We start from the raw sequence: 25,745 nt of genomic DNA on the forward strand, positions 1-25,745 counted from the left end.
AAGGAGGTGAGATCCTGCCCTTCTGAGCCCCTGGGCCCTTCCAGGTTGCTCAGCTCTGCCTTGGGCAGGGAGAAGTTCCTCCAGTCCCGGACTCAGGCATGGGCAGGTCTCATGGCCACTGGATACTGGAGGATGGGGGACAGGGCTTGGTTTGCCTGCACAGCCAGGTCTGTACCTCCCCCCACAGGCCCCGCGGAGGCCCCTGGATGTTCACACCGTCCAGCCAGGAGCATGTTGGCCTTTTTTCACCGCCTCCGAGGGCTCCAATTCAACCGGCAGCTTTTTCCCTCCTGAGAGGTCTGCGAGAGCTCACTGAGCTCCAGTGTTCTGCCAGGGCCTCCTCCGGCCCTCGATGCTCTTCTCAGGGAGCCCCTGCTACACAACCTGTCTTTGCAGGCACAGGCTGCAGAGTCCCCCTCGGTGTGTTAGAGACTGGTCCTGGCAGGAACCACCAGGGCTCCTGGACGTGACCGAGGGACTGGGTAGATCCCCAAGTGCTCAGTTGCTGCATGGGGCTCTCCGCCCTTCAGAGCCCCCCAACATGCCTTAGAAGGTGCATGTCCCTCTCTCGTTTTTCTACAGCGGGCCCCATGGGAGGGGACGTCCTGCTCCCCCTCACTGCAAGCTCTCCAGCCTTTTTCTTGGGCCCCTGTTCCGCGAGTCCTCTCCCTCCCCCCCCCCCCACACACACCTGGCTTCCTCCCCTTTGCAATCCCAGCCGGCTGTGAGACCTGCACCCACGGACCAAGTGTGCACACGCTCCATTTCCTGACCCTCACGTCCTGGCCCAGCCCCAAGTGGCGGGATTGCTACCCCCTGTGGAGGGTGAGGACCCCCAATGGGCCAGTCTCTAGTCCTCCCTGATTCCACGGTTGGCCAGGGATGTCAGTGGGCAGCTTCTTCACAGAGCCACGAGCACAGGCGTGGACTGGGCACGGTTCAGCCCCATCCCTGAGGCCTGTCCCCTTAGAGGCGTGAGGTAGAAGCTGGCGCCCGCCTACCTCCAGTGCATCAGGTTGCAGCCCCTAATCTGTCTCCTCCTGCTGAGGCTCTGGCTGCACCTTTCCCTGCACCTCTTTACTTCTGCGCCCTCTACGTGTGGCCCCACAAAGCCACAGGGCCTCCTTGCCAAGGCCGCCAGCAGCAGCAGCAGCAGGAGGATGCTGCGCAAGGAGGTGCTCAGGGACGGTGGGTCCTGTTTCCACTCCTCCCTAATTTCATGTATCTGGGCGGAGTTCCCCAGGGCAGTGTCCACTGGCTGCCCAGATGACTTTGAGGATCAGTGGGCGTGGCTGGGGTTCCCCCTTCTGGATCCCTCGCTTTGAACCTCTACCCAGCTGCCCTGAACCTGCTTGTCATTAATTGATCCCTATATTTATTTGGAACATGGGTCCAATGGCCCTGCCCACAGTGCTGGGGGCGGGGCCTATAGAAGAGGATTTTCCAATAAGGCCCCTGGATACAGGCAGGTGCCACCTGTCCAGGTTTTTTCAGGCTTGTCCCTTTTTGAAGGGGCTAGTTAGATGCACGGTGCAGCCCTTGGGGGGAGGCTCTGTACCCTCTGACCTGCTGTCCCATGGCTTTGGGGGGAGCCTTGCTGTGCGCTGCCCTGTACGTGGGGGCTCAGTACCCACTGCCCCACAGGTGTGGGGGGACTCTGTACCTACTGCCAGGGGGAGGCCCGGGGGGGCTGCCCCATTTGTGGGGGGCTTGGTAGCAGGGATGTTAACATATCTGTGTTTAAACAATAAGCCTGGGGCACACTCCACACCCCACCCCTGCTGCCTCCCTGTCAGTGGCAGCAGCACGGGGCCAGGCCGGAGCCGGGAGCCATCTTAAAACCTAACGAGTGTGACCCCCCCCCCCCCCCCCCCGGTGTAAATGTAACTGCTGGAAATTCTACAGAAAACCACAATCCTTAGCATCCTTGTGGCACCTGCTGCCCATGGGGGTGGGAGGGGCTCGCTGGGCGCTGCCCATGGGTGTGGGGGGGTCTCCAAGTGCTGCCCAGGGGTGTGGGGGGGCCCTCTAAGTGCTGCCCATGGGGGTGTGGGGGGGGCTCGCTGGGCGCTGCCCATGGGGGTGGGGGGCTCGCTGGGCGCTGTCCGGGCTGTGGGGGGGGGTCTCTAAGTGCTGCCCATGGGGGTGTGTGGGGGGTTCGCTGGGCGCTGTCCAGGGGTGTGGGGGGGGCTCTAAGTGCTGCCCATGGGGGTGGGGGGGCTCGGTGCTGGCTGCGTTCACTGGCCCTTTAAATCCAGCCCGCTCGCCCCGCCCCCTGCTTGTTTATATCCCGTCGCAGCCCAACCTGCGCTCCCCCCGCCTGGGCCCGCCCCCTCCGCCCATTGGCCGGAGCCCGCCGGCCCCGCTCCCCGATTGGCCGGCCCCGCGCGGCAGGCGAGGCTGTGCGCGCGCGGGGGGGGGGGCGGTCAGCTGACTGGCATGGCGCGCGGCTGGGGGCTGCGCTGGGCCGTGGCCGCGCTGTGCCTGGGCTGCGCCGCGGGGCGCGACGGGCCCCCCCTCCTCCGCCCCCCCCGCGCCGCCCCCTCCCCACGTGCTGGGCTTCCGGCTGGAGGAGGGGGCCTGGGCGGCGGGGGGGCTGGTCCGCGCGCGCCCCGGGGCCCGCTTCCGCCTGCGGCTCTACGGCACCGGGCTGCGCAACCGCAGCGGGCCCTGGCTGGCCTTCGCGCGCGCCGGCGAGCCCTGCCCGGCGCGCGCCCTGCACGTGCAGCCCGACGAGCGCGCGCCCGGCGCGCCCGCGGCGCTGCTGGTGCGCGTGGCCGTGTCGCCCGCCGGCCCGCCCGGCACCTACCAGCTGTGCAGCCGCGCGGGGCCGGGCCGCCCGTGGGCCCCCGCCGCGCCCGGCGACGCGGTGCTGGTGGGCGACGAGGGGCCGGCGCCCTGGCTGCTGGCCCTGCTGCTGGCCCTGCTGCTGGCGCTGGCCGGGGGGCTGCGGGCCCTGCAGCTCAGCACCCTGTGGCTGGAGCCCGCCGAGCTGGCCGTGCTGCGGGAGTGCGGCTCGCAGGCGGAGCGCCGGGCCGGGGCCGCGCTGCAGCGGGTGCGCCACCGGGGCGCCCTGGCCCTCTGCGCCCTGCTGCTGCTGAGCACCCTGGCCAACGCCGCGCTGGCCGTGCTCATCGGCTGGGCCCTGCGGGCCCTGGCGCCCGCCATCCTGGCCGCGGCCGCCTTGGTCTTCCTGCTGGCCGAGGTGCTGCCCTTTGCCCTCAGCGCACGGTGGGGGCTCTGGCTGGCGTCCCGCGGGCTCTGGCTGACCCAGCTCTGCATGGTGCTCACCTTCCCCATCTCGCTGCCGCTCAGCAAGCTGCTGGAGCTGGCCCTGCGGCACGACGCCAGCACCTGCCTGCTGCGGGAGAAGGTGCTGGACATGGTGCGCAGCAGCGACCCGTACAGCGAGTTCGTGCGCGAGGAGTTCAGCAAGGGCGCCCTGCGCAACAAAACGGTGGAGGACGTGCTGACGCCGCTGGACAAGTGCTTCATGCTGAGCGCCGGCGCCGTGCTGGACTTCCACAGCATGTCCGTCGTCATGCAGAGCGGCTACACCCGCATCCCCGTCTACGAGGGGGAGCGCACCAACCTGGTGGACATGCTCTACGTCAAGGACCTGGCGCTGGTGGACCCTGACGACCGCGTGCCCCTCAGCACCATCATCAAGTTCTACAACCATCCCCTGCACTTTGTCTTCAATGACACCAAGCTGGACGCCGTCCTGGAGGAGTTCAAGCGAGGTAACTGCCCCAGTGCCCCGGGGCCTCAGGGATCCCCTTGCCGACAGCGCTCCAGCTCCATGCAAGGGGGTGCTGTCCTGCGGGGGCACCAGGGGGCTCTCTCCTTGCTGGGCTGGGAACTGTTAACCGGTTACCCAGGAAGCATCACCCTTACCAGGAGATACCCAGGAGCGGCCCCTGCAGTGCTCAGGTAGCTGGGTAAACAGGAGTTAACTCCTTCCACACTGCTGGGCAGCCAACTTCCCATGTTCCCTGGGGGACGCCCAGGGCTGGCCTCTCTCCATGCACCAGCCGGGTGGGTCAGAGCCGGAGCATGGACCGACTGCTGCCCCCCTCTGACTGGGGTCTGCCCCTGCTAGCGATGGCCGGGCAGGTTTGGCCCTGGCTGGCTCCTTGCTGCCGCTCGTGGCAGACGTGCCCTCCCCAAAGCGGGGCAGAGGCTGGGATTCAGTCGGATTTCCCTACCCAGCTATTGTGCCATCTAGTGCCATGCCTGGAGCCCCGCCCTCAGCGCAGTGAGCCCTGTCTCCCACCTGGCCTGGCTGGGCCAGAGCAGCGGGAGGTGAGGGAGTGCTGCTCTGGAAAGGGAGGAATCTGGTGCCTGGACCTGTGGTTAGCGTCTGTGGGATGCCTGCAGCTCCCGTGCTCTGGCTTTGGCCCTTGGGAACATCTTCCCGGTTCGGTGTCTCTTGGCTTCGGGGGGCACAGCTGGGCAGTGGAGTGAGCACGCTCAGCCCTTGGCGGAAGGACTGTGAAAGCGTTAACACAGAGAGCTTTGCTCCCAAGTGGTTCTTGGGCTTCTGAGTTGGCAGAAGCTAACCAAACCACACAGCCCAATTGCCAGCCCTGCTCCGCGGTCCCCCCATCGCCTGCAGGGGCTGGTGGACAGCAATCCGCAGCAAGCCCATTCGCGCTGCCCTCCCCTGATTTCAGTCCAGTGCCTCCCTCCCTCCCTCCCCATGGGTCCTGGGGAAGGTCACCTTCAAAGCCAGGCTCTTCCCTCCAGAGGCAGGGAGAGCGCTTGGAGGGCCTGCCCCTGCTGCCATGGAAACGTTTGGCAGGGCCAGCTCATGGCCTCAGGGCCCCTGGAACCGGCTGCTTCCTTCCTGGGCCTGGAGCGGAGCCCAAAGCCCCTGCCGCTCCGTGTGACCGTGGGCCAAGCCAGCCCTGGGCCGAGGGCGAACCAGAGGGTGGGCAGGGCGGGGCCTGCAGGAGGGTGGGTGGCCCCAGTTCAAGCCAGGCTCTGCCGCTGCCCTGCAGTGACCTTTGGTTGGCAAGGCTGGGGGGCCGGCGGTTGGGACTCCCGGGTTCCATGGGTGGCTCTGGGGGGCTGGCGGTTGGGACTCCCGGGTTCCATGGGTGGCTCTGGGGGGCTGGCGGTTGGGACTCCCGGGTTCCATGGGTGGCTCTGGGGGGCTGGCGGTTGGGACTCCCGAGTTCCGTGGGTGGCTCTGGGGGGGCTGGGGGGCCGGCGGTTGGGACTCCTGGGTTCCATGGGTGGCTCTGGGGGGGCTGGGGGGCCGGCGGTTGGGACTCCCGGGTTCCATGGGTGGCTCTGGGGGGCTGGCGGTTGGGACTCCCGGGTTCCATGGGTGGCTCTGGGGGGCCGGCGGTTGGGACTCCCGGGTTCCATGGGTGGCTCTGGGGGGCTGGCGGTTGGGACTCCCGGGTTCCGTGGGTGGCTCTGGGGGGGCTGGGGGGCCGGCGGTTGGGACTCCTGGGTTCCATGGGTGGCTCTGGGGGGCCGGCGGTTGGGACTCCCGGGTTCCATGGGTGGCTCTGGGGGGCTGGCGGTTGGGACTCCCGGGTTCCGTGGGTGGCTCTGGGGGGGCTGGGGGGCCGGCGGTTGGGACTCCTGGGTTCCGTGGGTGGCTCTGGGAGGGCTGGGGGGCCGGTGGTTGGGACTCCCGGGTTCCGTGGGTGGCTCTGGGGGGGCTGGGGGGCCGGCGGTTGGGACTCCCGGGTTCCGTGGGTGGCTCTGGGGGGGCTGGGGGGCCGGCGGTTGGGACTCCCGGGTTCCGTGGGTGGCTCTGGGGGGCTGGCGGTTGGGACTGTTCTATTCCCAGCTCTGCTATTGGTTGACAGCGTCCCGCCCGCGAGTGCAGGTGACAGTCGGGAGCCATGGCACTAAGTGCTCTGAGCTCCCCTGAGGTGCCGGGGCTGCTCTGTTCTGCCATCAGCAAACCAGCTCTCCCAGGCCAGAGGGGTGGGATTGGCGGCGAGAGAGCGACCTTGTCAGCCTCTCTGCGCTCTGGCCAGAGCCCGACTCGGCAGTCGGAAGCGGCTGAGATGCCCGTGGGGGGTGGAGTCCATGTAACTTGCATCCAAGAGTCTGAAAAGAGCTGGCCCTGGGCCCTGTGGACTCTGATTTGATTTTCATTAACTCGGGGCACTGGGGAGGTTCCCGCAGGCTTGAGGAAAGCTGACGTTGTGCCAATATTTCACTTGGTGAGCTGGCTTACCAAGGCAGTCCCGGCACTGCCAGTATGACACTGACCCTGTGCAAGCAACCGAGTGGTCGATGCAGACTCGAGGAATAACAGATGAAAGGAAGCTGATCTAATTATTGCCAATTAACATGGGCTTTTGGAAAATCCATCCTGTGGAACTAGCCAGTCGCTTCTTGGGTGAGGTTACGAGTCTGGCTGAAAACGTAGCAGGGTGGACATAGCGGACGTGCGCTTCTGCTGGGAGGTTGATTTAGCACTGCCCAGCGTTTGGTTACGGACTGGGAGGAGGCGCGATGAGTGTGGCCCATGTTAAATGGACTGAAAGCTGCTAGGTCTTGGGGGGTGAGGTCCTCTCCTACTGGACTCACTTCTGTGGCTGAGAGGGGAACTTGGGAGCTCGGGGCACGTCTTCCCTGCGGGCTGGGCCAATGGGCAGCCGTCAGTCCAGCAGGGGTCGCAATGACTCGCCCGCCGCTTGCTCCCTGGCCTCCGTACAGCACCTCAGCGGGAAGTGCTGGGGGCGGCGAGAGCGTCCGCGGGCGCAGTGCAGTGCAGACGCTGTAGTAAGTAACACTAGGGACGTTGACTTTGGCTACACTGAGGGTTGAGTGACACCCCATCGCCGGCCCCAGCGCAGACCTGCCCTCAGGAGTTCCAGGGGCAGGTGGGGTCCCAGCTGGGGGCAGGTTTCCTTTGCAGATGAGGGCTGAGGGTGGTGGCTTTGTGAGCAGTGTTTGCCCACAGGGGATGGGGGGGGTTGCCTTTTGCCATTTCCCCGTGTGCATTCGGTGGCGAGCGAAAGTGAGTAGCAGTCCTGCTCCCCCCCCCCCCGAACAGCTTTGGGGCCTGTTTGGATCAGGAATTTGAGATGTGAACATCTGAAATCATGACACTGACCAATTTTAAGACACCGCAGCCGTGAAATCGGCCAAAGTGACCCGTGAATTTGGCAGGGCCCTACCCTGTGGGTTTCAGTGGGGGTGGGAGCGTGTGGCCTGTGGGGGTCTCAAGCTGTAAGCAGGAAACCCTCATTGGGCAGGGGTGTTTCTAGCAGGGGCCTGTAGGGATCACGTTAAGGCTTCTGTCTGTGACCTGGTCAGGGCTGCAGGGGATCCAGACGCTGGGAGAGGGGAACAGCGAGAGGGCCGATACAGAGCAACCTGTTCACCGGCTAGTGGGTGCAAGCAAACAGGATGCGTTTGGCACGTGTCTGGGCGCCTCTAGGGACAGCGGCTGCAGGCCGTGTTTGTGGGGTGGGGTCCTCTGGCCTGGTGGGGGCTGTGCCCCCCACCTCACCTGCACAGTGCACCCAAAGTTGCCCCGCATGGAGCGAGCCATTCGGTAGCCCAGCATGGTACGAAGCCAGACAGGATGGTCCTGAGGGCCAGATCTGGGCTGCAGATGGCCAGTTGGACCCCCACATCCCTTCTGTGGGAGTCTGAGTCCCCTAGCCGGGGAAGGGGGCAGGGCGGATGCCAGCCACTTGAGGGCTCCAGGAGCCCACCTGTGGCTCCAGAACAAGCGTCTGTGATGGCTGTCCACTCCCCGCAGTGTAAAGTGGCCCCGTGCGCTGCTGCTGAGCCCCAGCCAGGAGAGAGAAGGCCCCCACACCGGCCTGGAGGTAAATCGCCCCCGTCGCTGCTGCAATGCCCTGCTGGAAAGGGGGGGGACACGGCAGCATGGGGGCTGTTGCCTAGCCCCTTGCCCCCCTTGCTGCCTGCGGCTCCCTAGCTGGATAGGAACGGGGTGCGTCTGGGCTGAGCCAGAGTTCTCCGGTGGTCGGCGCATGAGGCGGGGCGCCGGACTCCTGGGTTCTCTTCCTGACTTGCGGGTCCGGTGACCCCCCAGGCAAGTCGCACCTGGCCATCGTGCAGAAGGTGAACAACGAGGGGGAGGGCGACCCCTTCTACGAGGCCATCGGCCTGGTGACGCTGGAGGACGTCATCGAGGAGATCATCAAGTCGGAGATCCTGGACGAGTCGGACGACTACAGTGAGTGAGCCCCACGCGGGGCCGGGGCCTGCCGAGCCCTTGGGACCCGTGGCTTGGTGGGCAGCGCTGCGTGCTTGGCCCTCCTGCTCCTACGTCTCCCCCAGCCCCTCCCGTACAGGCCAGGCTGGCCCATTGCTCCCCAGCATGTCGGGGGCTGGTGCACCAGGCCGCCTGGGGCTGTTCCCAGCGGGGGGTGGGGGGTGTCAGGCTGCCTGCAGAAGGGGGAGGCCCTAGTAGTGGGAGAACAGGGAGTGTGGCTCCTGCATGACTTGAAGCATGTCCTCCCCTGCTCCGTGCCTCAGTTTCCCTGTGGGGGGGTGAGGGGGTGCCGAGCTCTCTTTCCTGTGCTTTGACCTGCCAGCTTGTGGCTGCTCGGGAGGGCTCTGGCCCCCCAGGGTTATGCTGCCTTCTCTTGTGCCTCAGAGGAGAATAGGGTGCGGAAGAAGCCAGCCCCCGTGGGCACCCTGCTGGAGCACAGGAAGGAAGATTTCTCCTTGTTCAAGGAGGCTGACAATGAGCACAAGGTGAAGATCTCCCCACAGCTGCTGCTGGCCACGCAGCGCTTCCTATCCCGAGGTGAGTGTGGGCAGGCAGCCCGCGCCCAGCCCTCCCTGGCTCTGCGCCCGGCTCGCCCAGCGCCAGTACGTCCAGGCTCTGGCTGGCAATTCCTGCGGCAGGAGAGGGGTCTGGGCTCTCCCTATGGGCCTGCTGGGCTCGGGGCAGGGGAACCCAAAGTCCCGTGTCCCGGGAGCGGCTCGGATGCAGCGCCCGCCCCGGCTGAGGCTGGATTCTCTGCCGCTCGCTCCCCATCAGAGGTGGATCTGTTCAGCCCGGCCCGCGTTTCCGAGAAGGTCTTGCTGCACCTGCTGAAGCACCCCAGCGTCAACCAGGAGGTGAAATTCAACGAGAGCGACCGCCTGGCGCCCGAGCACTTCTTGTACCAGCGCAACCAGCCGGTCAACTACTTCGTCCTGGTCCTGCAGGTACCGGCGCCTCCTGGGCCTGCCCCCGTCCCTCCCGTCACCCCAGCGCCGAGCCACTGGGCACATCCCTGGGCTCTGGCCTGGCTCCCCACCCCCGCAGGGCCCCAGCTGGCATACGGGCTGACGCCGGGTTTGCAAGCGCGCGGGATCTCGGGCGGCTGTGCTGGCAGCACGCCAAGGTGTCTGCCCACCCAGTGACCAGAGAATGCAGCATGGGGGGGGCTCCGCTGAGCCGACCTGACCCGGGGCCTCTCCTCCACAGGGCAGGGTGGAAGTGGAGATCGGGAAGGAGGGGTTGAGGTTCGAGAACGGAGCATTCACGTACTACGGCGTCGCAGCGCTGACGGCGCCCTCCTCGGGTGAGCCCCCATGTCCCTGAGAGTCCCCGGCTGAGCTGTGCTAAGTGCACCCCCCTGGCTGGAAAGATGCGGGGACTCCAGGCCCCGGGCTCCGCATGGCTCCTGGCCTAGCTGGGGGACCAGGCTGGCCCTGGATTGCTGGCTGGGGGCTGCGGGTGTTGGGCTCCCCGCTGGCTGCTTGGCCCACTGGCTTCTGCCTCCTCCCAGTTCACCAGTCGCCAGTGTCCACCCTGCGGCCGAGCCGGCGGGACCAGCCTCAGGACTGCAGCGAGAGCCCCGCCTACTCCACCTACTGCCCCGACTACACCGTGCGGGCGCTCACCGACCTGCAGCTCATCAAGGTACGTGCCCCGGCTGGGCTGGCTGCCGGGCGAGCGTGTGGGGCTTGGGCCTGCGGACGAGCCCCGTGTGCTCTGAGCCAGCGGCTGGGAGGTGCGATTGTAGCCACCGCTGCTCTGCCCCACTAGGTGTGATTGGGGGGCAGCACCACCCTGCCCCCGGGCAGCAGGGCTGCAGTGCCGGTTCCCCCGGGATGCTGGGCTCAGTGACCCCACTCTGGGAGGGCCAGGGCTGGGGCGCTTCCCTGGGGGGGGGGTCTTTGCTTTGGGGCAGCCCCTGCTCCTTGAGGATGCTCCACTGCTCCCACCTGCCCCGCCCCTTGGGGGTGTCTCTCCCCAGTGGCCTTTACCCAGCCTGGCCCTCGGGGGGCAGGATCCGTGCGGGGAGGGCGCCGGCACACAGGCCCACGTGCTCAGGGCTCTGGCTCACCCCTCCCCAGGTGACCCGGCTGCAGTACCTCAACGCCCTCATGGCCTCCAGGGCGCAGCTGGCGCCCCAGGCACCTGACAGCCTGGAGCTGAAGATGGTCCCCACCAGCCAGACGAAGCTTCTGGGAGCCAGGCCCACGGCGTCAGGTACTGTGGGCAGCTGGGCCAGGGCCCTTGGCACCCTGGGAGCCAGCAGGACAGGCTCTGTTCCCACTCAGCTGCTGGCATGGCTCTGGGGGGCTCCCACCCCCATGGCTCCCTGCTGCATGGCCCTGCCCTCGGTTAGCCCCTTGGCTGCCTGTGTGGGAGGACACCGGCTCCTCCCCAGCACCAGCCCTCCTGCCGCGGGGTGAGCGCCGCCCCATGCCAGCAAGGAGCTGCCCCAGCTGTGCCCCTGCCTGTGCAGCTGCTGGTCCCAGCCCCCAGGAGATGACTGACCGGGCAAGGGGGCGTTCTGGGACCTGGCTGGGGCGCCGAGGCCGGGGATGGCTGCAGGCAGGCAGTGCCTGTCTCCAGCACCCCCTGGAATCTCCGTGCTGCCCCATCTGGCCTCCCCAGCAGCCCAGAGGTGCCCCCGCTCCCCTGCTCTCCAGGTGAGCCGCTGGGGGTGCCTGGCAGGGGCATGAGGGCCCTGCCTGTTTGGCACATCTCTGCCTTGCGCTCTCTGGCAGCCCCACCCCCTCGGCCACAGCTGGGCAGCACGTGACTGGGCGTCTGCGGGCTCCCTGGCTCAGTAAGTAGCAGAGCCTGCCTCTGCCAGGTGCCTGCTGGGCGCTCGGCCTGGGCCCACCACAGCCCTGCCCGTGTGAGTTGGGGGGGGGAGTCCCTTGGATCTTCTGAGTCCTGGGCTTTTGGCTTTTAACTCCCCTGGCTGGGAGCTCTGACCAGCCAAGGACACCCCCGCCCCTCCCCGAGACCTTAGTCACGCGCTGCAGCTCGGGCCCTGGAGCCCGTAGGCCTGGCTGGCCCCGTGTGTGCTTGGGAAGAAGGGCCCCAGCTGCCACATAAGCAGGCCCGAGGGAGAGCAAAGCTGGCCTGGCCTCCCTGGGGAGGAGCCAGGCCTGGTGCAGCAAACCCCTGCCCTTCCCGTACCTCAGTTTCCCCAATTGTAAGTGCTTTTGGGTCCTAGAGATGGAACGTGGCTAAGCCCTTTCCCGCGTGTGCCGTGGGGCACCAGACGTGAAAGCCCCCAGCCCGTGGGGCCGACGGGGGGGTCATGGCTGTCTCTGCTCTGGTCCCAGGAAGCAGCAGCAGCCAGGCGCTGGGGGAAGAGGCGTGCACGAGCATCTAGCCCTCGCAGGACCCGGTGACCGCCGCGTGGGAGCTGGCAGCCGCCCATGCTGGCTCGTGGGGCGAGGGGCCCCAAAGGAGGCCGGCCCCTTGGATTCTAGAGGACCCTGCGGCATGGGGCAGGCAGAGCTGGAGTCCAGCCCTGGAGAACATCTCGTCCCCCGCTCAGGGGCCAAGAAACCCGCAGGGGCAGCCCGCCCGGCTGGGGGCCGCAGCAGCCATGCAGGTTGTGGGCGGGTTCCTCGCCGGGGGGTGGGAGGCCTGGCCCTGGCTGTGGGGTCAGTGAGCCCCCACCCCACCCCCCACCCCATGGGGCATGGGGGTCAGCCCATGCTGCCACTCAGGGCCAAACACCTGCCTTCCTGAGCCAGGCCTGGGCCAGGCTTCACCAGGGGCCTTTCCTCCCCGGGCCCCCGAGAGAGCGCGGGGCCCACATGGGGCCTGGAGTGCAGACTGCGGCGGAAGGGCCCGGAGCAGCCCTGCCCCTCGGACATGTGCAGGTGCTGTGGCCCCAGGACTGACGGACTAAAATGGACACAGGGGGCCTGCAGCTCAGGGTGCTAGTTGCAGCCTGGTGCAGTCAGCGCCCCGGCCGTGTGCGCGGCCCCGTTTGAAAGGCACTAAAAGCTGGTGTCACGCAGGTAATGGCTCCAGCCCCCTTTGTACTGGTGCAGGGGCTGGGCCAGGCTCGCCCCAAGGGCCTGCGTGGGGCCAGCAGCCACCTGGGGCAGGAATGGGTCCCAGCTGACAGGGGAAAGGTCCCATGCAGTGTGGAGAAGGGAGGGGCTGCGAGCCCAGGGCCTTTGGGCAAAACTGCACAAGCCTACTGCCTGGGTTGCTGTCCCACCCCCGACTCCCCCCCCCCTTGATGCCCGCGGGGGCCCCCCTGCCCTCGCAGATTGACAGGCATAGCAACGCAGGCTACTGCTGGCAACAGAGCTTTATTGCACCGGGCTCTGCTGTACCGGAGAGCACAGCCCTTGCCAAGAGCCCGCCCCAGGGGCGTCGGGCACACGCTGCAGGCCCCGCCCAAGGGCGTCGGGCACACGCTGCAGGCCCCGCCCAAGGGCGTCGGGCACATGCTGCAGGTGCCACCCTAGAGCATTGGGTATGTGGCGTGGCAGGCACATGGTGTGGGCCCTGTCTGGGGTCATTGGGCACCAGGTGCAGGCCAGCCCGGGGTCATTGGGCACCAGGTGCAGGCCAGCCCGGGGTCATTGGGCACCAGGTGCAGGCCAGCCCAGGGGCATCGGGCACATGGTGCAGGCCTGCCTAGGGGCGTCAGGCACATGCTGCAGGCTAGCCTAGGGGGGTCGGGTACAGGGTGGAGGCCCTGTCTGGGGGGCATCAGAGCACAGGCCTCCTCCAGGGGCACTGGGCACACGGCACAGGCTAGCCTAGGGGCACTGGGCACACGGTGCAGGCCAGCCTAGGGGCACCGGGCACACGGCACAGGCCTCCTCCAGGGGCACCGGGCACACGGCGCAGGCCAGCCTAGGGGCACCGGGCACACGGCGCAGGCCAGCCTAGGGGCACCGGGCACACGGCACAGGCCTCCTCCAGGGGCACCGGGCACACGGCGCATGCCAGCCTAGGGGCACCGGGCACACGGCGCAGGCCAGCCTAGGGGCACCGGGCACACGGCACAGGCCTCCTCCAGGGGCACCAGGCACACGGCGCAGGCCAGCCTAGGGGCACTGGGCACACGGCACAGGCCTCCTCCAGGGGCACCAGGCACACGGCGCAGGCCAGTCTAGGGGCACCGGGCACACGGCACAGGCCTCCTCCAGGGGCACCAGGCACACGGCGCAGGCCAGCCTAGGGGCACTGGGCACACGGCGCAGGCCAGCCTAGGGGCACCGGGCGCACAGCACTGTGCACACAGCCCCCAGGACGGTCACTCAGGGTGCTGCCTGGCAGAGGGGGCTGTGCCTCTGGGAGACCCAGGCTTTTCTGCTGGCACCGTCCCCAGGAAGGGCGTGTGGGCTGCTCCAAACAAGCCTTTGGGGGGGAGGGTTCTGGCTGGGGAATGGGCCCATCAGCGCCCCAGGCCCATTTACAGGAGGAAACGCGCTGCCTGTGCCAGCGTGAGCCGGCCTGGGACCCTGCCCGGGACCCTGCCCTGAGCGGCAGCCACAGGCACTGTTGCCTCAGCCTCTTGCTGTACAGAGGGAAACTGAGGCAGAGTTTACCCAAGTCAGGTGCCCTCTCAGGCCAGGGCTGGCCCCCAGGGGCACAACTGCAAAGACATGAGTGAGCCCCCCAGGCTGCTAGCCTGCCACTGGCTAGCTCTACCCAGGCCCCCTCTGCTGGTGCTACTGGCTGGATGTTCTGATCCCCCGTCCCTCCTGCCACAGCCACCCTGCTGGGGGCACAGGTCAGGCCACACCGGCCCTACGAGGCCTGGGCCAGGTTGGAAGGGGGCACCTCCCCCCTGCTGCTGTAAGCCACATGCTGGCTGCTGCCTGGGAGCCCCCAGGCCAGGGCCAACGCCTCAGCACCAGGAGGCCTTTGGCTGGTGCAGCAGGACCCAGGGGATGGGGGGTGGCTGCCGTGCCCCAAGGAGGCCAGAGGACGCGGGGGGGGGGGGGAGCGAGACGACTTGGTTAGGGCACAGCCACTATGAGATCTGGCCAGGCCCAGGGCAGCTCTCCCCTATGCCTGGGCTGGCTTGCGGCCAGGCCCTGCACCCCACTCAAGCCCCCAGGGCCAGCTCCGCCCCCTGCCTCCAAGGCGCAGCTGGGCTGGGCTGCCCTACAGCCCAGGGCCAGAGGAAGGGGGGGGGGGGGGGGCAGATCATGGTGCCTCCTATGGGCTCAGGTGAGGCTGGGAGAGGCCACAGGACTCCTGGGTTCAGCTCCAGCTCCCTCCTGCAGCTGCCCCTCCAGGCCTCTGCATCCCGCAGGGCCCCCCCCGCCCCCCGTGCCAAGGAAAGGGCTGCAGCCCTGGTGGGTGGGGGCAGCAGGAGCACTTCACTGCCCAGGACCAGCCTCACAGCCCCCCACTGGGGCCAGGGTCCTGCCTTGGGGAGGAGCAAGTACTGCCAGCAGGGACAGCTCAGGGCTGGGGCCCGGACCCCCGTGGTCACTGGGGGAGGGGGTTGAGAGCTGGTCCTGCTGCATCAGTGCCTTCGAGGGGGGCGCTGCTGGCTGGCACACACCTGCAGGGTCTGCCGGATGCCCCTCTGCCAGTCCTTCACCAGGTCCACGGGGCTCAGGCCCTCCTGCGAGGAGCAGACCGTCAGCTTGGCTGCCCGCGGACACAGGCTGGGGTAGAGCACTAGGCAAGAGCAGGGCACCGTGCAGGTGGCACTCCCTGGGCATAGGGAGGCACCAGGGCTGGGGGCCTGGACCGGGCCAGGCTGGGGCACGGTCCCACCGCATCCTGCAGCAGGAACCACTGGGAGGAGGGGCTGAGCAGGGCTCCCACCGCAGGTCCCATAGCAGCATCGTGGCTCCCAGCCACTAGCCCCATCCCCCTCCCAGGGGCAGGGAGGGACCTGGAGCCGCCAGGTCCAGGCACTGCTGAGGTGGGGGGTCCTTCTGCCAGTGGCTGCAGGGCCCTGGGGGAGCCCTGCCCGTGCCCACCTGGTTCCGGATGCTGAGGTTCGCCCCGTACAGCAGCAGGGTCTTCACAGCCTTGAAGCGGCCCAGCCGGATGGCGTCGTGAATGGGCGTGTCCCCCTCCTGCGGCCAAAGGCATGGGCAGCTGATTGGAGAAGGGCCTGGGGCTGCCCCTGCCCAGACCCTGCCCTGCGGCTGCCTCTGGGGTGCAGCTCGGCACCGTGCCCGGCGCTACCTTGTCCTGCGCGTTGAGGTCGGCCCCGCAGGCGATCAGGTGCTCAGCACAGTCGCAGTGCCCCGTCCGCACAGCCACGTGCAGCGCCGTGCTCCTCAGCTGCAAGGCAACAGCCCGTCACGGGGCAGCCTTCCCCGGAAACGCCCCGCAGAGCGCGGTGCCCACTCAGCCCACGCCACGAGGGAGGGGCCGGGCACCTTGGAACCCTGCCTGGTCCCTCGCTGGCTGGGGCCTGGGGACACTGGCCATGCCCAGGGGAGGGGACTTGGGACCAGCCCTGCCCTCCCCCCCCAATCTCTGCCATGGAGCCATGCGGGGAAGGCGCACGTCTCTTCCCACTGGTGCTGGGCACAGGGCGAGAGCCAAGCAAAGGCTGGCACCCAAACAGGACCTAGAGAGCAGGGAAGAAATCTGCCCCATGGGTAGGTGGGGGGCCAGAGCCCCAGGGAAGCCCCCCCCCCAGCAGAGCACAGACATGGCCACTGGACCCAGCCCCTCACCTTGTCCCGCACGGAGACCTTGGCGCCTCTGTCCAGCAGGCGTGTGAGGATCTGCAGGTGCCCCCCGCGGCAGGCCCAGAGCAGGGGCGTGGCCTCCAGCTGGGCAGAGGGAAGGCCGGGTCAGGAGCTGAGCCCCCAGGACACGGCTCCAGAGGCTCGGTCACCGTGCTCAGGCTGCTCTGCCAGCCCTGGGAATGCAGGGCCCAGGGACATCGGGGGGGGGGGGGGGAAGCAGAGGGCCCCTGGGCACTCGCTCACTCACCATATCCCTGGGCTCCAGCCGAGCTCCAGCTGCCAGCAGCTTGTCCACGAGCTCGCCGTGGCCCCGGAGGCAGGCCCAGTGCAGCGCTGTGCAGCCAAACTGCAGCAGAGACGTGTCACCAGGCACGGTCAGCGTCTGGGACGGCCCGAGCCAGCCCCTCTCTGCCCCCACGACTCTTCCCTCCTTGCCTGCACTGGGCCACAGCCCCCGAATCCCTCCGGCAGAGCGTCTCCACCCCCACAGCAGCGCTGGCAACAGATACGCACGCACCCCGCAGGCCCCAGAGCCTCCCCCCACACACACCCCCCACAGGCCCCAGAGCCCCCCCACACACACACACAAACACCCCCCCCGCAGGCACCAGTGCCCCCCACACACACATCCCCCCCACAGGCCCAGAACCCCCCCCCCACACACACACCCGCAGGGCCCAGAGCCCACCCCACAGAACCCCCCCAGGCCCAAGAGCCTACCCACCCACCCCCTACAGGCCACAGAGCCCTTGCAGGCACTAGCGCACTGGATCCCTTGTCCCCCCTCCCCTGCGCCATGCCCTGCCCAGTCAAAGGCCACAGCTGGACCCCCGGCCACAGAGCAGGGACCCGAGGGGCTCAGAGGGCTGCGCTTTGCTCAATGCACATCCTGGGTTCAGGCCCCAGAGCCCCTCCCCCCGCACCTGGTCGTGAGCATTGGGGTCCCCGCCGTCTGCCAGATACTTGTCAATCAGGGGGACTTGGTTCTCCCGCACGGCCTGCAGGAACCGCGCTGCATCCACAGGTGCCGCCTAGGGTGGACAGGGAGGGTGAGTGCCTGGGCAGTGCCCCCCATTCTCAGGGGGGGCAGGCGCTAAAACCCCCAGCCAGCCTGCAGGCACCAGGGATCAGAGCCCCACCCCCGGCTCTGGGCTGAGCCCAGGGGCCTTGCTCACCTTGACGGCTGGCTTGGGCTCCGGCTCCGGCTCCTTGGGGCGGACCACCCTCCTCAGTCTCTTCTTGTGCTGTCTCTGCTTGACGATGGCCTCCAAGTCCTGGAGGCTCTCCAGCCGCAGCCGAGAGCTGCTGAACGTCTCTATCTGGCCGGGGAAGCCACAGCCCACTTAGGGCAGGGCCAGCACCAGCCCAGCCGCCCCTGCCCTGAGTGTGGCACAGGAACTAAGGCCCCCCAAGCTGCACAGCTCCCCGGGGCTGCAGAGAGATCCCCGAGCCGGCGAACCCCCTACCCCTGCTCTAGCCAACCCCCCACCCCCCACTCAGAACCCTTTGGCCTCCCTCCCACCACGCTAGTTCGATTGCACCGATACGCAGGTGAGGAGCTGCACGCCCCCTGCACACAGCTGCAGCCCCGTGTGGATACACAATTTCTATCCGCAGCTGAAGCCGCCCAAACGAGCGGCAGATTTCCACAGCCCGAGCAGGACACGGAGCCGGATTTGCAGGGTTCGACATGACAAAACTCACCCACTTGGGGTGGGGACAGTGAGGGAGCCCTGGAAAGGAACCAGGCTCACAGGTCACCCCAGACATCTCAGTAGTGACAGATGCAGAACAAGGAGCAATGGTCTCACGTTGAGGTGGGAGAGGTCCAGGTTGGATATTAGGAAAAACTATTTCCCTAGGAAGCCCTGGGATGGGTTCCCTAGGGAGGGGGTGGAACCTCCATCCCTAGAGGTGTTTAAGTCTCGGCTTGACAAAGCCCTGACTGGGATGATTTAATTGGGATTGGTCCTGCCTAGGGCAGGGGGCTGGACTTGATGACTCCTGAGGTCTCTTCCAGCTCTATGGTTCTATGATCTCGGCCTGTGAGCTCAGTTCAAGGGAGACAGAGTCTAGGACGATGGAGGAGAATTCCTGCCCCCCAAAGACCCAGTTCCACCAGCCCAGAGACCATCGTGGATCAATTCCACTCTGCTGAACGGGAGATGGGAGTGGGGGAGCCTAGGGCTGAGAGGGGCACAGCAGGATGGGGGAAGCCCAGGGCTGCCAGCCGGGAGGGAGGGGCACCAAATGCCATTCTGCCCTTCCCAGAGCAGGACAAGCAAGCTGGGGCTCTGCCCATGAGCGACCCAGGGATGGGGGACAGACTCTGTGGATCCAAAATGATCCTGCCCCCTGAAGCCCATTTACGGCCATGCAGGGTTCCGGCCACTCACCTTCTTCCTCCTTTCTTCCTTCACCTTCTGTTTCTCTTTGCTGACGGCATCCCGGACCCCAGCCACGCTGTGCCGCCAGCCCTCGGGCTCCTGCGCTGCGCCCCTCGCCAGCACCTCGTAGGCCCGCACCTCCCCCTCATACCTGTCACCACTTATCTGGGGAGAAGGGGACAGGAGAGTGAGAGGGTGGAGCCAGGACATGACATGCAGGCGACAGAGCATCCCCATGGGGCAAGGGATAGGCAGCCTTTCCCCTTCCTGGGCCACTGGCTCCAGCAGTCGGCCAGGAACTGGTGGCCCAGGAAAGGACAGTGGCTGAGAAGCTAGGTCCGAGTCACCAGTGAGCCCCTGTAGCCAGGAAGGCTAACAGCACATTGGGCTGCATTTGTAGGAGCAGCAGCACCAGGAGATGGCAGAGCAGGGACTAGACACCCCCCTGCCTCTGGGTCTGAGGAGCCAGCCAGCTGGTCAGTACCACCTGGGGAGGCCGAGCCAGCCAGGGTGAAGGGAGAAGGGATTCCCTGCATTCGGCACTGGTGAGGCCACACCTGGAGTACTGCGGCCAGGTTTGGGCCCCCATTTCAGAAAGGATGTAGACGCGTTAGAGAAAGTGCAGCAGAGCACAATGAAAACGCTGAGGGGCTGGAGCACGTGGCAGAGGGACTGGGGCTCGCTCAGTCTGCAGAAGAGCAGAGCGAGGGGGGATTTGAGAGCGGCCTGCACCTCCCTGAAGAGGGCTCCAAAGGGGCTGGAGAGGCTGTTCTCATTGGGGGCTCAGCTCGCAGTGGGGGAGTCCAGGTTGGATATTAGGAAAAACTCTTTCCCTGGGCAGGTGGGGAAGCCGTGGGCGTGGCTGGAGTCTCCATCCCTAGAGGGTTAAGCCCTGGCCTGACACAGCCCTGGCTGGGATGACGGAGTTGGGGTTGGTCCTGCTTTGGGCAGGGGGCTGGACTCAATGGTCTCTTCCAAACTCCATCTTCTGCGACTCCGATTAGGACACCAGGCCCGTCTCCTCCAGGGGGTGCTGGCCCCCACGGCTGGCTCCAGGGGCAGGGAATGGGATACTCCTTCCAAAGACAGTGACGCTCACTGGGGCAGGCTGATTGACAGCTGGGAACCAGGGGCACAGAGCAGGGAGGGCTTGCCAGGGTCCTGGCAGGTCAGCTGCAGAGCCGGAGCCTGGCTCACAAACGGATGCGAGATGGACATGCTGCAGCCCCTTGCTCATTCCTAGCTCCGTGCCCACAGCTGGTGCCAAGAGGTGGGGGGATGGGGCATTCCCAGGCTGCTTGGCCCTTGGCAGGCTTGGCTCCAGGCTGTGCACAGCTCTCCCTGGATCCCTGCTCCTTGGCAGGCTGGGCCTCACGCCCAGGGGAAGGTGTCTAGTTCCTGCTCCGCTGTCTCCCATCGCTGCTGCCCGGGCGCCTTGCTGGCTGCAGCTGGCATTCCGGCTGCGCCCTGCTACCCCTGCAGACCCAGGCACCTGTCCTGGCCCTGGGCAGCGTCAGCCCCTATTTATACCCCGCCGGGGGCTGGTGGGTCTAGGGCGAAACTAACACCATGTGCAGCAGACGCTGCCCAAGGGCGAACAAGTGCCAGCCAGCCCAGCGCCGGGGGAAGCCGGGCAAACGCCCCATCCCAGGGTGGCCCGACCCGGCCCAGCCGAGAGGGACCCTGCAGCAGCTGCCCAGACAGACCCCCTCTCTGAGCCCGACCCCCAGCTGCCAGCCCCGGCACTTTAGCCACCCAGCCCTGGCCGGAGCGGGGGTGGCACGCAAAGGGGAAGGGGTGACCAGGAGACAGGGCCCTGCAAACCCCACACTCAGCTCGGCTTCGCTGGGGCCCTGACACCGGGGCTGCCAGGACAATCGCCCCCCAACCAGCCCCGCATTGGGCTCCCGCCGGCCCCCGCTCACCAGCTGCTGGACACTGATGAGCTCCATGATCCGCCCGCTGCGGCGCCCGCGCCCGCTCCCGGCCTGCCCCGCCCCGCCCCTTTTATCTCCACGGCCCGGGGGCGGCTCCGGGATGCCCCGCCCCGAGCTGGCCAAGCAGCCCCCGGGAGGCGCCCCGGCCCGGAGCTGGGGCAAAGGCGGGCGGGCCAGGACGGACCCAGCCCCGGCTCGGGAGCCGCCTCAGCCCGGCGCATCCCCTGCCCCACCGCGCCCGGCCGGAGTCACTGCTGGCGGCAGCGGGGCGAGCGTCACAGGCCACGGATGCGGGCGATTTATTGTGAATCTGTGCGGAGCCCGACGGCGCGTCCCCTCCCCGCCTGGAGACTGTCACGGCAGGGGGCCGGCAGGGGGCGCTGTGCACGGCAGGGAAGGGGGCCGGCAGGGGGCGCTGTGCACGGCAGGGAAGGGGGCCGGCAGGGGGCGCTGTGCACGGCAGGGCAGAGAGGCAGCAAGAGGGCTGCGCATAGAAGAGGGCCGGCAGGGGACGCTGTGCACGGCAGGGAAGGGGGCCGGCAGGGGGCGCTGTGCACGGCAGGGAAGGGGGCCGGCAGGGGGCGCTGTGCACGGCAGGGAAGGGGGCCGGCAGGGGGCGCTGTGCACGGCAGGGAAGGGGGCCGGCAGGGGGCGCTGTGCACGGCAGGGAAGGGGGCCGGCAGGGGACGCTGTGCACGGCAGGGAAGGGGGCCGGCAGGGGGCGCTGTGCACGGCAGGGAAGGGGGCCGGCAGGGGGCGCTGTGCACCGCAGGGAAGGGGGCCGGCAGGGGGCGCTGTGCACCGCAGGGAAGGGGGCCGGCAGGGGGCGCTGTGCACCGCAGGGAAGGGAGGCAGCAAGAGGGCTGCGGATGGAAGGGGGCCGGCAGGGGGCGCTGTGCACGGCAGGGAAGGGGGCCGGCAGGGGGCGCTGTGCACGGCAGGGAAGGGGGCCGGCAGGGGGCGCTGTGCACGGCAGGGAAGGGGGCCGGCAGGGGGCGCTGTGCACGGCAGGGAAGGGGGCCGGCAGGGGGCGCTGTGCACCGCAAGGAAGGGGGCCGGCAGGGGGCGCTGTGCACCGCAAAGAAGGGGGCCGGCAGGGGGCGCTGTGCACGGCAGGGAAGGGGGGGCAGCGCAGTGCTTTAGAGCAGGGAGCAGACAGCCCAGCAGGGGGCTCTCTGTCCTATAGTCAGTGCTAGCCCCAGAGCAGCACTAGGGACACTGTGCTCCAGGGAACAGGGCAGGGAGCCCAGTAGGGGGCGCTCTCCCCTTCCCCCAGCTTGTGATGCTTGCTAGGATCCCCCCTTACCCTCCCTGCAGCCTCCAAAGTGCTCAGCCTGGAGGCTGGGCTGGACCTGCTGGGGCAAAGGGGGAGCCCTCCCCTTCCCACTCTGCTTAGCACTGGGAGCAGGAGGCAGCTCTCCTTGGGCCTATGGTTAAAGCCAGTCCCTTTAGTATGGAGTATGGGGGGCACAGAGAAGCCACCCCCTGCCTGGGTCGATCACTATTCAGTAGAGGGGGGGGGGTCTGGGCTTGTTCTGTGCCCCTTTGCTCCGCTCCCTCTTTGGCAAGTGGAGGTACATTTGTAGGACTTCACCCCCAACCTGCTTTCCGATGGAATAGGGTTGGGATGGGCACTAACCCCGCTCCACAGCAGAGGGCAGACACGCCCCACAGCAGCCCCCATAGCTGGGACTCTGCACACTGCCACCAGCCCAGGTGGGGAAGAGTTAACGGTTCTGAAGCCCAACATCCTGTCACCAGATCCTGGGGGCTCCGGTTACAGGCCTAGTGCGAGGCCTGAAATAGCGGCAGAGGGAGACACCCTATCCCAGCCCCCTCCCCTCTCCTCAGGGCAGAGGAGCCACAGACTTTGTCCTCCTAAGAGAGGCTGCCATCTGCTCTGGGCAGGGAGCAGGTTGCTGGCCTTCACCCTAGCCAGACTCCTTCCAGGGGAGTGGGCCTGCAGCCCCTGCCAGGGTGGGGTCCATGGTGCCAACCTGCCTCTCGTAGCTGGAAGGGAGTCGGTGCCCGCAACCAAGATGGCTGGCTGCCTCAGTTTCCCACCAGACTTGGTGGCACAGTGCAGGCTGGGAGCAAAGGAGCTTCGGTGGCTCTTGGAGTCCCTTTTATCTCGGCAGGGCCTGGCCCTGGACACAGCTTCCCCCCGCCAGTGCCACGTGTGGAATGCCAGCTGTGCCAGTCCCTGTCTCCTGCCGCTGCAGCACATTCCTCGGAGCAGCCGCCCGGAGCCGGCTTGGGAGAGACCTCCAGTCAGACCACAGCAGGCTCGGAGCCCGGGGGCACGATGGCTGCCCAGGGGGAGACACCCCGGACAGTGCCGCCCCGCCGCATGCTATGGCCTGGCTGTTTCCAGAAGGTCCCGCAAGGCGCCGCTGCTGGGGACCAGGTCACATGCTCTCCTGGCCTTCCTGTCCCGAAGGCCCTTCAGGCTGGGGCTGTGCTGCAGCAGCAGCTCACAGAGCTCCAGGTGCCCCTTCTCGGCAGCCTGCAAAGGGAGAGCAGGAGTGAGGCTGGGTGGGGACTCCAGGGGGGCAGGGGTAGTGCAGGCCCTAGGGGAGCATTCGCTAGACCTGGCTGCTCATGGAGGAGAGGGGAGAGACCCAGGGCCCAGCAGGGGGGCAGTCCAGGCCAGCGTCTCCAAATCCCACAGCCTCCAGCAGAGCCACTGTGGGCCAGGGGCCAGGGCACAGACCTGCTGTGCTGCAAACAGGAGCTGGAACAGACCTTTCCCGGCTGCAGCCCTGGAGCAGCGCTGTCTGCTCCAGCTGGTAGAGGGCGAACCAGGCCTGCTGGGGCAGGTTTGCCTGCAGGGGGCAGTGGTGCGCACTGGGAGCCCCCCGCCAGCTGGGGGAGGGGCCCAGCCCCGCACCTTATGTAAGCTTGTCATGTCCTCATCATCCGTGATGGTGGGGTCGGCTCCCTGGGCCAGCAGCAGCCTGACCACATCCAGGTGGCCCCCATAGCTGGCGCGGTGCAGGGCGGTGGCCCCGCCGTGGGTCTGGGCGTTGCACTGCGCCCCGCTCTGCAGTAGGAACTGGCAGACGGCGCTGTGCCCATTGCGGCTGGCGTAGTGCTGTGGAACGCAGCAGAGAGGGCGTATCAGGAGCTGCTCTGCGTGCACAGCCCCTGCCCCCGGCACTGCAAAGCACCCAGCGCACCCAGCACAAGGGTGGCTCAGTCTGCACTGATGTGCAGCTGGCTCTGGGGAGGGACGCCATGATCAAGCCTAGCCCATAGAGCCAGTTTCCAGGGGATCTGGCTAAGAACCTCCATGGAATCTCCCAGCCAAGCGATGGCGTTTAGCACCACAGCTCTCCTGTCCCCAGTCCAAATTCCGGCTCCTGCCCGGGGTAACACTGGCCCTCTGTGCCCAAGAGGAGCAGAGCAGCCCTCTCCCATGAGCACCGGGGCTGGGAGGGAGAGAGGAGAGACCCAGGGCCCAGCTGGGGGGCAGGACAGGGCAGTCTCCAAAACCCACCCCTTGCCCACAGCTTCCAGGATAGGAACTGCTGCCTGCAGAGTAGGAGGAACTAGCCTCCATCAGGCAGGGAAGCAGCATGCGCCACCCCGCCGGGCCGATCCCTGCTGCCCGGCCACACGTTGCTCTCCCCGGGACACAGCGCCAGCCTCCCATGGGGTGGAGGTCACAGGACACTGAGTCCTGCCCCACCCTCCTTCTGAATGCAGCTAGCTGGCACCATAGGCACATACTCCTGGAAACCCTCCTGCAGCATGCCCCTCCGGCGCCAGCTGGGGGAGTCGGCGCCAGCTGGGGGAGTCGGCGCCAGCTGGGGGAGTCGGTGACAGGGGCCAAGTCTAGCACTGGTGCCCACCCCTGAAATACCGCCCCCCACACGCTCTCACCCCTGCCTGGCCGACTCCAAGGCAGTGTTACTCTGGCACCTCTGCTCAGGCTGAGGCTGCCCTGGACCATCCTGAGCGCAGCTCCTGGCATCTGCCCACAAGGAGCTGAGACCCAGCAAACTCGTGTCACGTCAGCCTGCTACCCAGGGAGCTCGGGCCACTGGCCAGTGGTCACTCCAGCCCAGCGCCCCCTGCAGGCCACTTGGTGCATCCCCCGAAGTGCCCTGGCTTGCCAGGGGCCGAACACGTGGCCCCCGCGGACTCACCAGGGCGGTGTATCCTGCCCGGTCCGGCTGGCTCGGATCCACCTGCTTCCCCACCAGCTTCCTGACCCGGCCCAGGTCTCCGTCCAGGGCAGCCGACCAAATCCCTAGAGAGGGGGGCGAGAGCTGGCGAGGCGGCGCTGGGAGCTGGGAGCTGGGTCCCGTCCCCCCCCGACGGCCCTGCCACAGCGCAGCAGCAGGAAGAGCCCCCCTACCGCTGCCAGCAGAGCCCGGGGCGGGAGGATGGGGGCCTGGGGGGCCAGCCCAAGCTGGGGGAAGGGAAAAGGGGGGCTCGCCGGGAGAGGGGGGGCAACCCTGGCCAGGGGAGGAAGGGGGGCTGGACTGGCCGGGAGGGGCGGGGCCAGCCCGGGCAGGGGGCGGGGCCAGCCCGGGCGGGGGCGGGGCCAGGGGCGGGCGGGGGGGCGGGGCCAGCCCGGGTGTGCGGAGGGGGCGGGGCCAGCCCGGGCAGGGGGGGGGCGGGGCCAGCCCGGGCGTGCGGAGGGGGCGGGGCCAGGGCGGGCGGAGGGGGCGGGGCCAGCCCGGGCAGGGGGCGGGGCAGACCTCTCTCGAAGTCCATCTCCTCCAGGGTCTGGTGCACGCCGGGCGCGGCGGCCCCGTGGCAGCAGCAGGCGCCGGGCGCGGGGGGCCCCGAGGCGGCCATGCTGGGGGGCGGGGCCCGCGCAGCCCTCTCGTCAGTTCCGCTTCCGGCCCGCGTCGCGCTGGCCCCTCCCCCGCGGAGCCGCCAGGGGGCGCCCTCAGAGGGGGGCGGGGCCCGGCCAGACTCGCGTTCGGGGGGGGCTGAGACCCGGGTTCCGCTGGGGGGAGACTCCTGCCCCCCCGGAGCCCCCCCCCGAGCCGGGCACCGCCCCGCCCGAGAGCCACGTGCGCCCCCCGCCTGGTGCTCCAGCCTCGGCCCCGCCCGTCGGCGCCACGGGACAGGGGAGGGGGAGCTGCACCCCGCTTCCCCAGCTCCACACGCGCACACGCACTTACACGCATGCATGCACACGCACATGCTAACACGCACGCACACACTTGCACACACGTGCACATGCTAACACGCACACGCACGCACTTACACACACACGTGCACACGCACATGCTAACATGCACACGCACGCACTTACACACACACGTGCACACGCACATGCTAACATGCACACGCACGCACTTACACACACACGTGCACACGCACATGCTAACATGCACACGCACGCACTTACACACACGTGCACACGCACATGCTAACATGCACACGCACGCACTTACACACACACGTGCACACGCACATGCTAACATGCACACGCACGCACTTACACACACACGTGCACACGCACATGCTAACATGCACACATGCACTTACACACACGTGCACA

The 25,745-nt window shown here is 67.8% G+C and overlaps 3 protein-coding genes across 4 annotated transcripts; 1 reads left to right on the top strand and 2 right to left on the bottom strand.

Annotated features, from left to right (window-relative positions):
• The first annotated feature begins 2,424 nt into the window (after positions 1-2,424).
• Positions 2,425-12,224, top strand: CNNM3 (cyclin and CBS domain divalent metal cation transport mediator 3). The gene is given in 9 exon segments (XM_075910974.2): positions 2,425-2,511; positions 2,513-3,743; positions 8,042-8,185; positions 8,609-8,761; positions 8,999-9,168; positions 9,431-9,527; positions 9,735-9,868; positions 10,306-10,441; positions 11,536-12,224. Coding segments are annotated over 9 exon segments (2,187 nt in total). The 5' UTR covers positions 2,425-2,439; the 3' UTR covers positions 11,586-12,224.
• A 570-nt stretch (positions 12,225-12,794) lies between these two features.
• Positions 12,795-20,341, bottom strand: ANKRD23 (ankyrin repeat domain 23). Of its 2 annotated transcripts, XM_075910975.2 has the most exons (9): positions 20,210-20,341; positions 18,294-18,449; positions 17,073-17,216; positions 16,821-16,928; positions 16,145-16,243; positions 15,883-15,981; positions 15,383-15,481; positions 15,172-15,270; positions 12,795-14,807 (listed from the first exon to the last, which is right to left on the bottom strand). In XM_075910975.2, exons 1-9 carry the CDS (start codon positions 20,234-20,236, stop codon positions 14,706-14,708), a joined length of 933 nt encoding a protein of 310 aa, XP_075767090.2. In that variant the 5' UTR covers positions 20,237-20,341; the 3' UTR covers positions 12,795-14,705. The 2 variants fall into 2 exon arrangements, with proteins under 2 accessions (XP_075767090.2, XP_089630012.1); XM_089773886.1 differs by lacking the exon at positions 15,883-15,981.
• Positions 20,342-20,491: 150 nt separating this feature from the next.
• ANKRD39 (ankyrin repeat domain 39) lies at positions 20,492-25,107 on the bottom strand. The gene is made up of 4 exons (XM_075910976.2): positions 24,931-25,107; positions 24,373-24,476; positions 23,112-23,315; positions 20,492-22,727 (listed from the first exon to the last, which is right to left on the bottom strand). The coding sequence occupies exons 1-4, from the start codon at positions 25,028-25,030 to the stop codon at positions 22,575-22,577; spliced, it is 561 nt and encodes a 186-aa protein (XP_075767091.2). The 5' UTR covers positions 25,031-25,107; the 3' UTR covers positions 20,492-22,574.
• Positions 25,108-25,745: the final 638 nt, after the last annotated feature.

The sequence above is a fragment of the Pelodiscus sinensis genome, chromosome 28, assembly GCF_052426305.1.
Source record: "Pelodiscus sinensis isolate ZL-2025 chromosome 28, ASM5242630v1, whole genome shotgun sequence".
In the NCBI taxonomy this organism is placed as follows: Eukaryota; Metazoa; Chordata; order Testudines; family Trionychidae; genus Pelodiscus; species Pelodiscus sinensis.

What these genes read in the sequence shown, in the direction of transcription:
- ANKRD23 (XM_075910975.2), bottom strand. Translation starts at nt 20,236, where the DNA reads ATGGAGCTCATCAGTGTCCAGCAGCTG. An exon ending in AGGAAGAAAGGAGGAAGAAG is followed by an intron (nt 17,217 to 18,293) that starts GTGAGTGGCCGG and finishes TTCCCCGGCCAG; the next exon opens with ATAGAGACGTTCAGCAGCTC. An exon ending in AGGTCTCCGTGCGGGACAAG is followed by an intron (nt 15,482 to 15,882) that starts GTGAGGGGCTGG and finishes GTTGCCTTGCAG; the next exon opens with CTGAGGAGCACGGCGCTGCA.
- ANKRD39 (XM_075910976.2), bottom strand. Translation starts at nt 25,030, where the DNA reads ATGGCCGCCTCGGGGCCCCCCGCGCCCGGCGCCTGCTGCTGCCACGGG. An exon ending in GGAGATGGACTTCGAGAGAG is followed by an intron (nt 24,477 to 24,930) that starts GTCTGCCCCGCC and finishes CCCCCTCTCTAG; the next exon opens with GGATTTGGTCGGCTGCCCTG. An exon ending in ACATGACAAGCTTACATAAG is followed by an intron (nt 22,728 to 23,111) that starts GTGCGGGGCTGG and finishes CTCCCTTTGCAG; the next exon opens with GCTGCCGAGAAGGGGCACCT.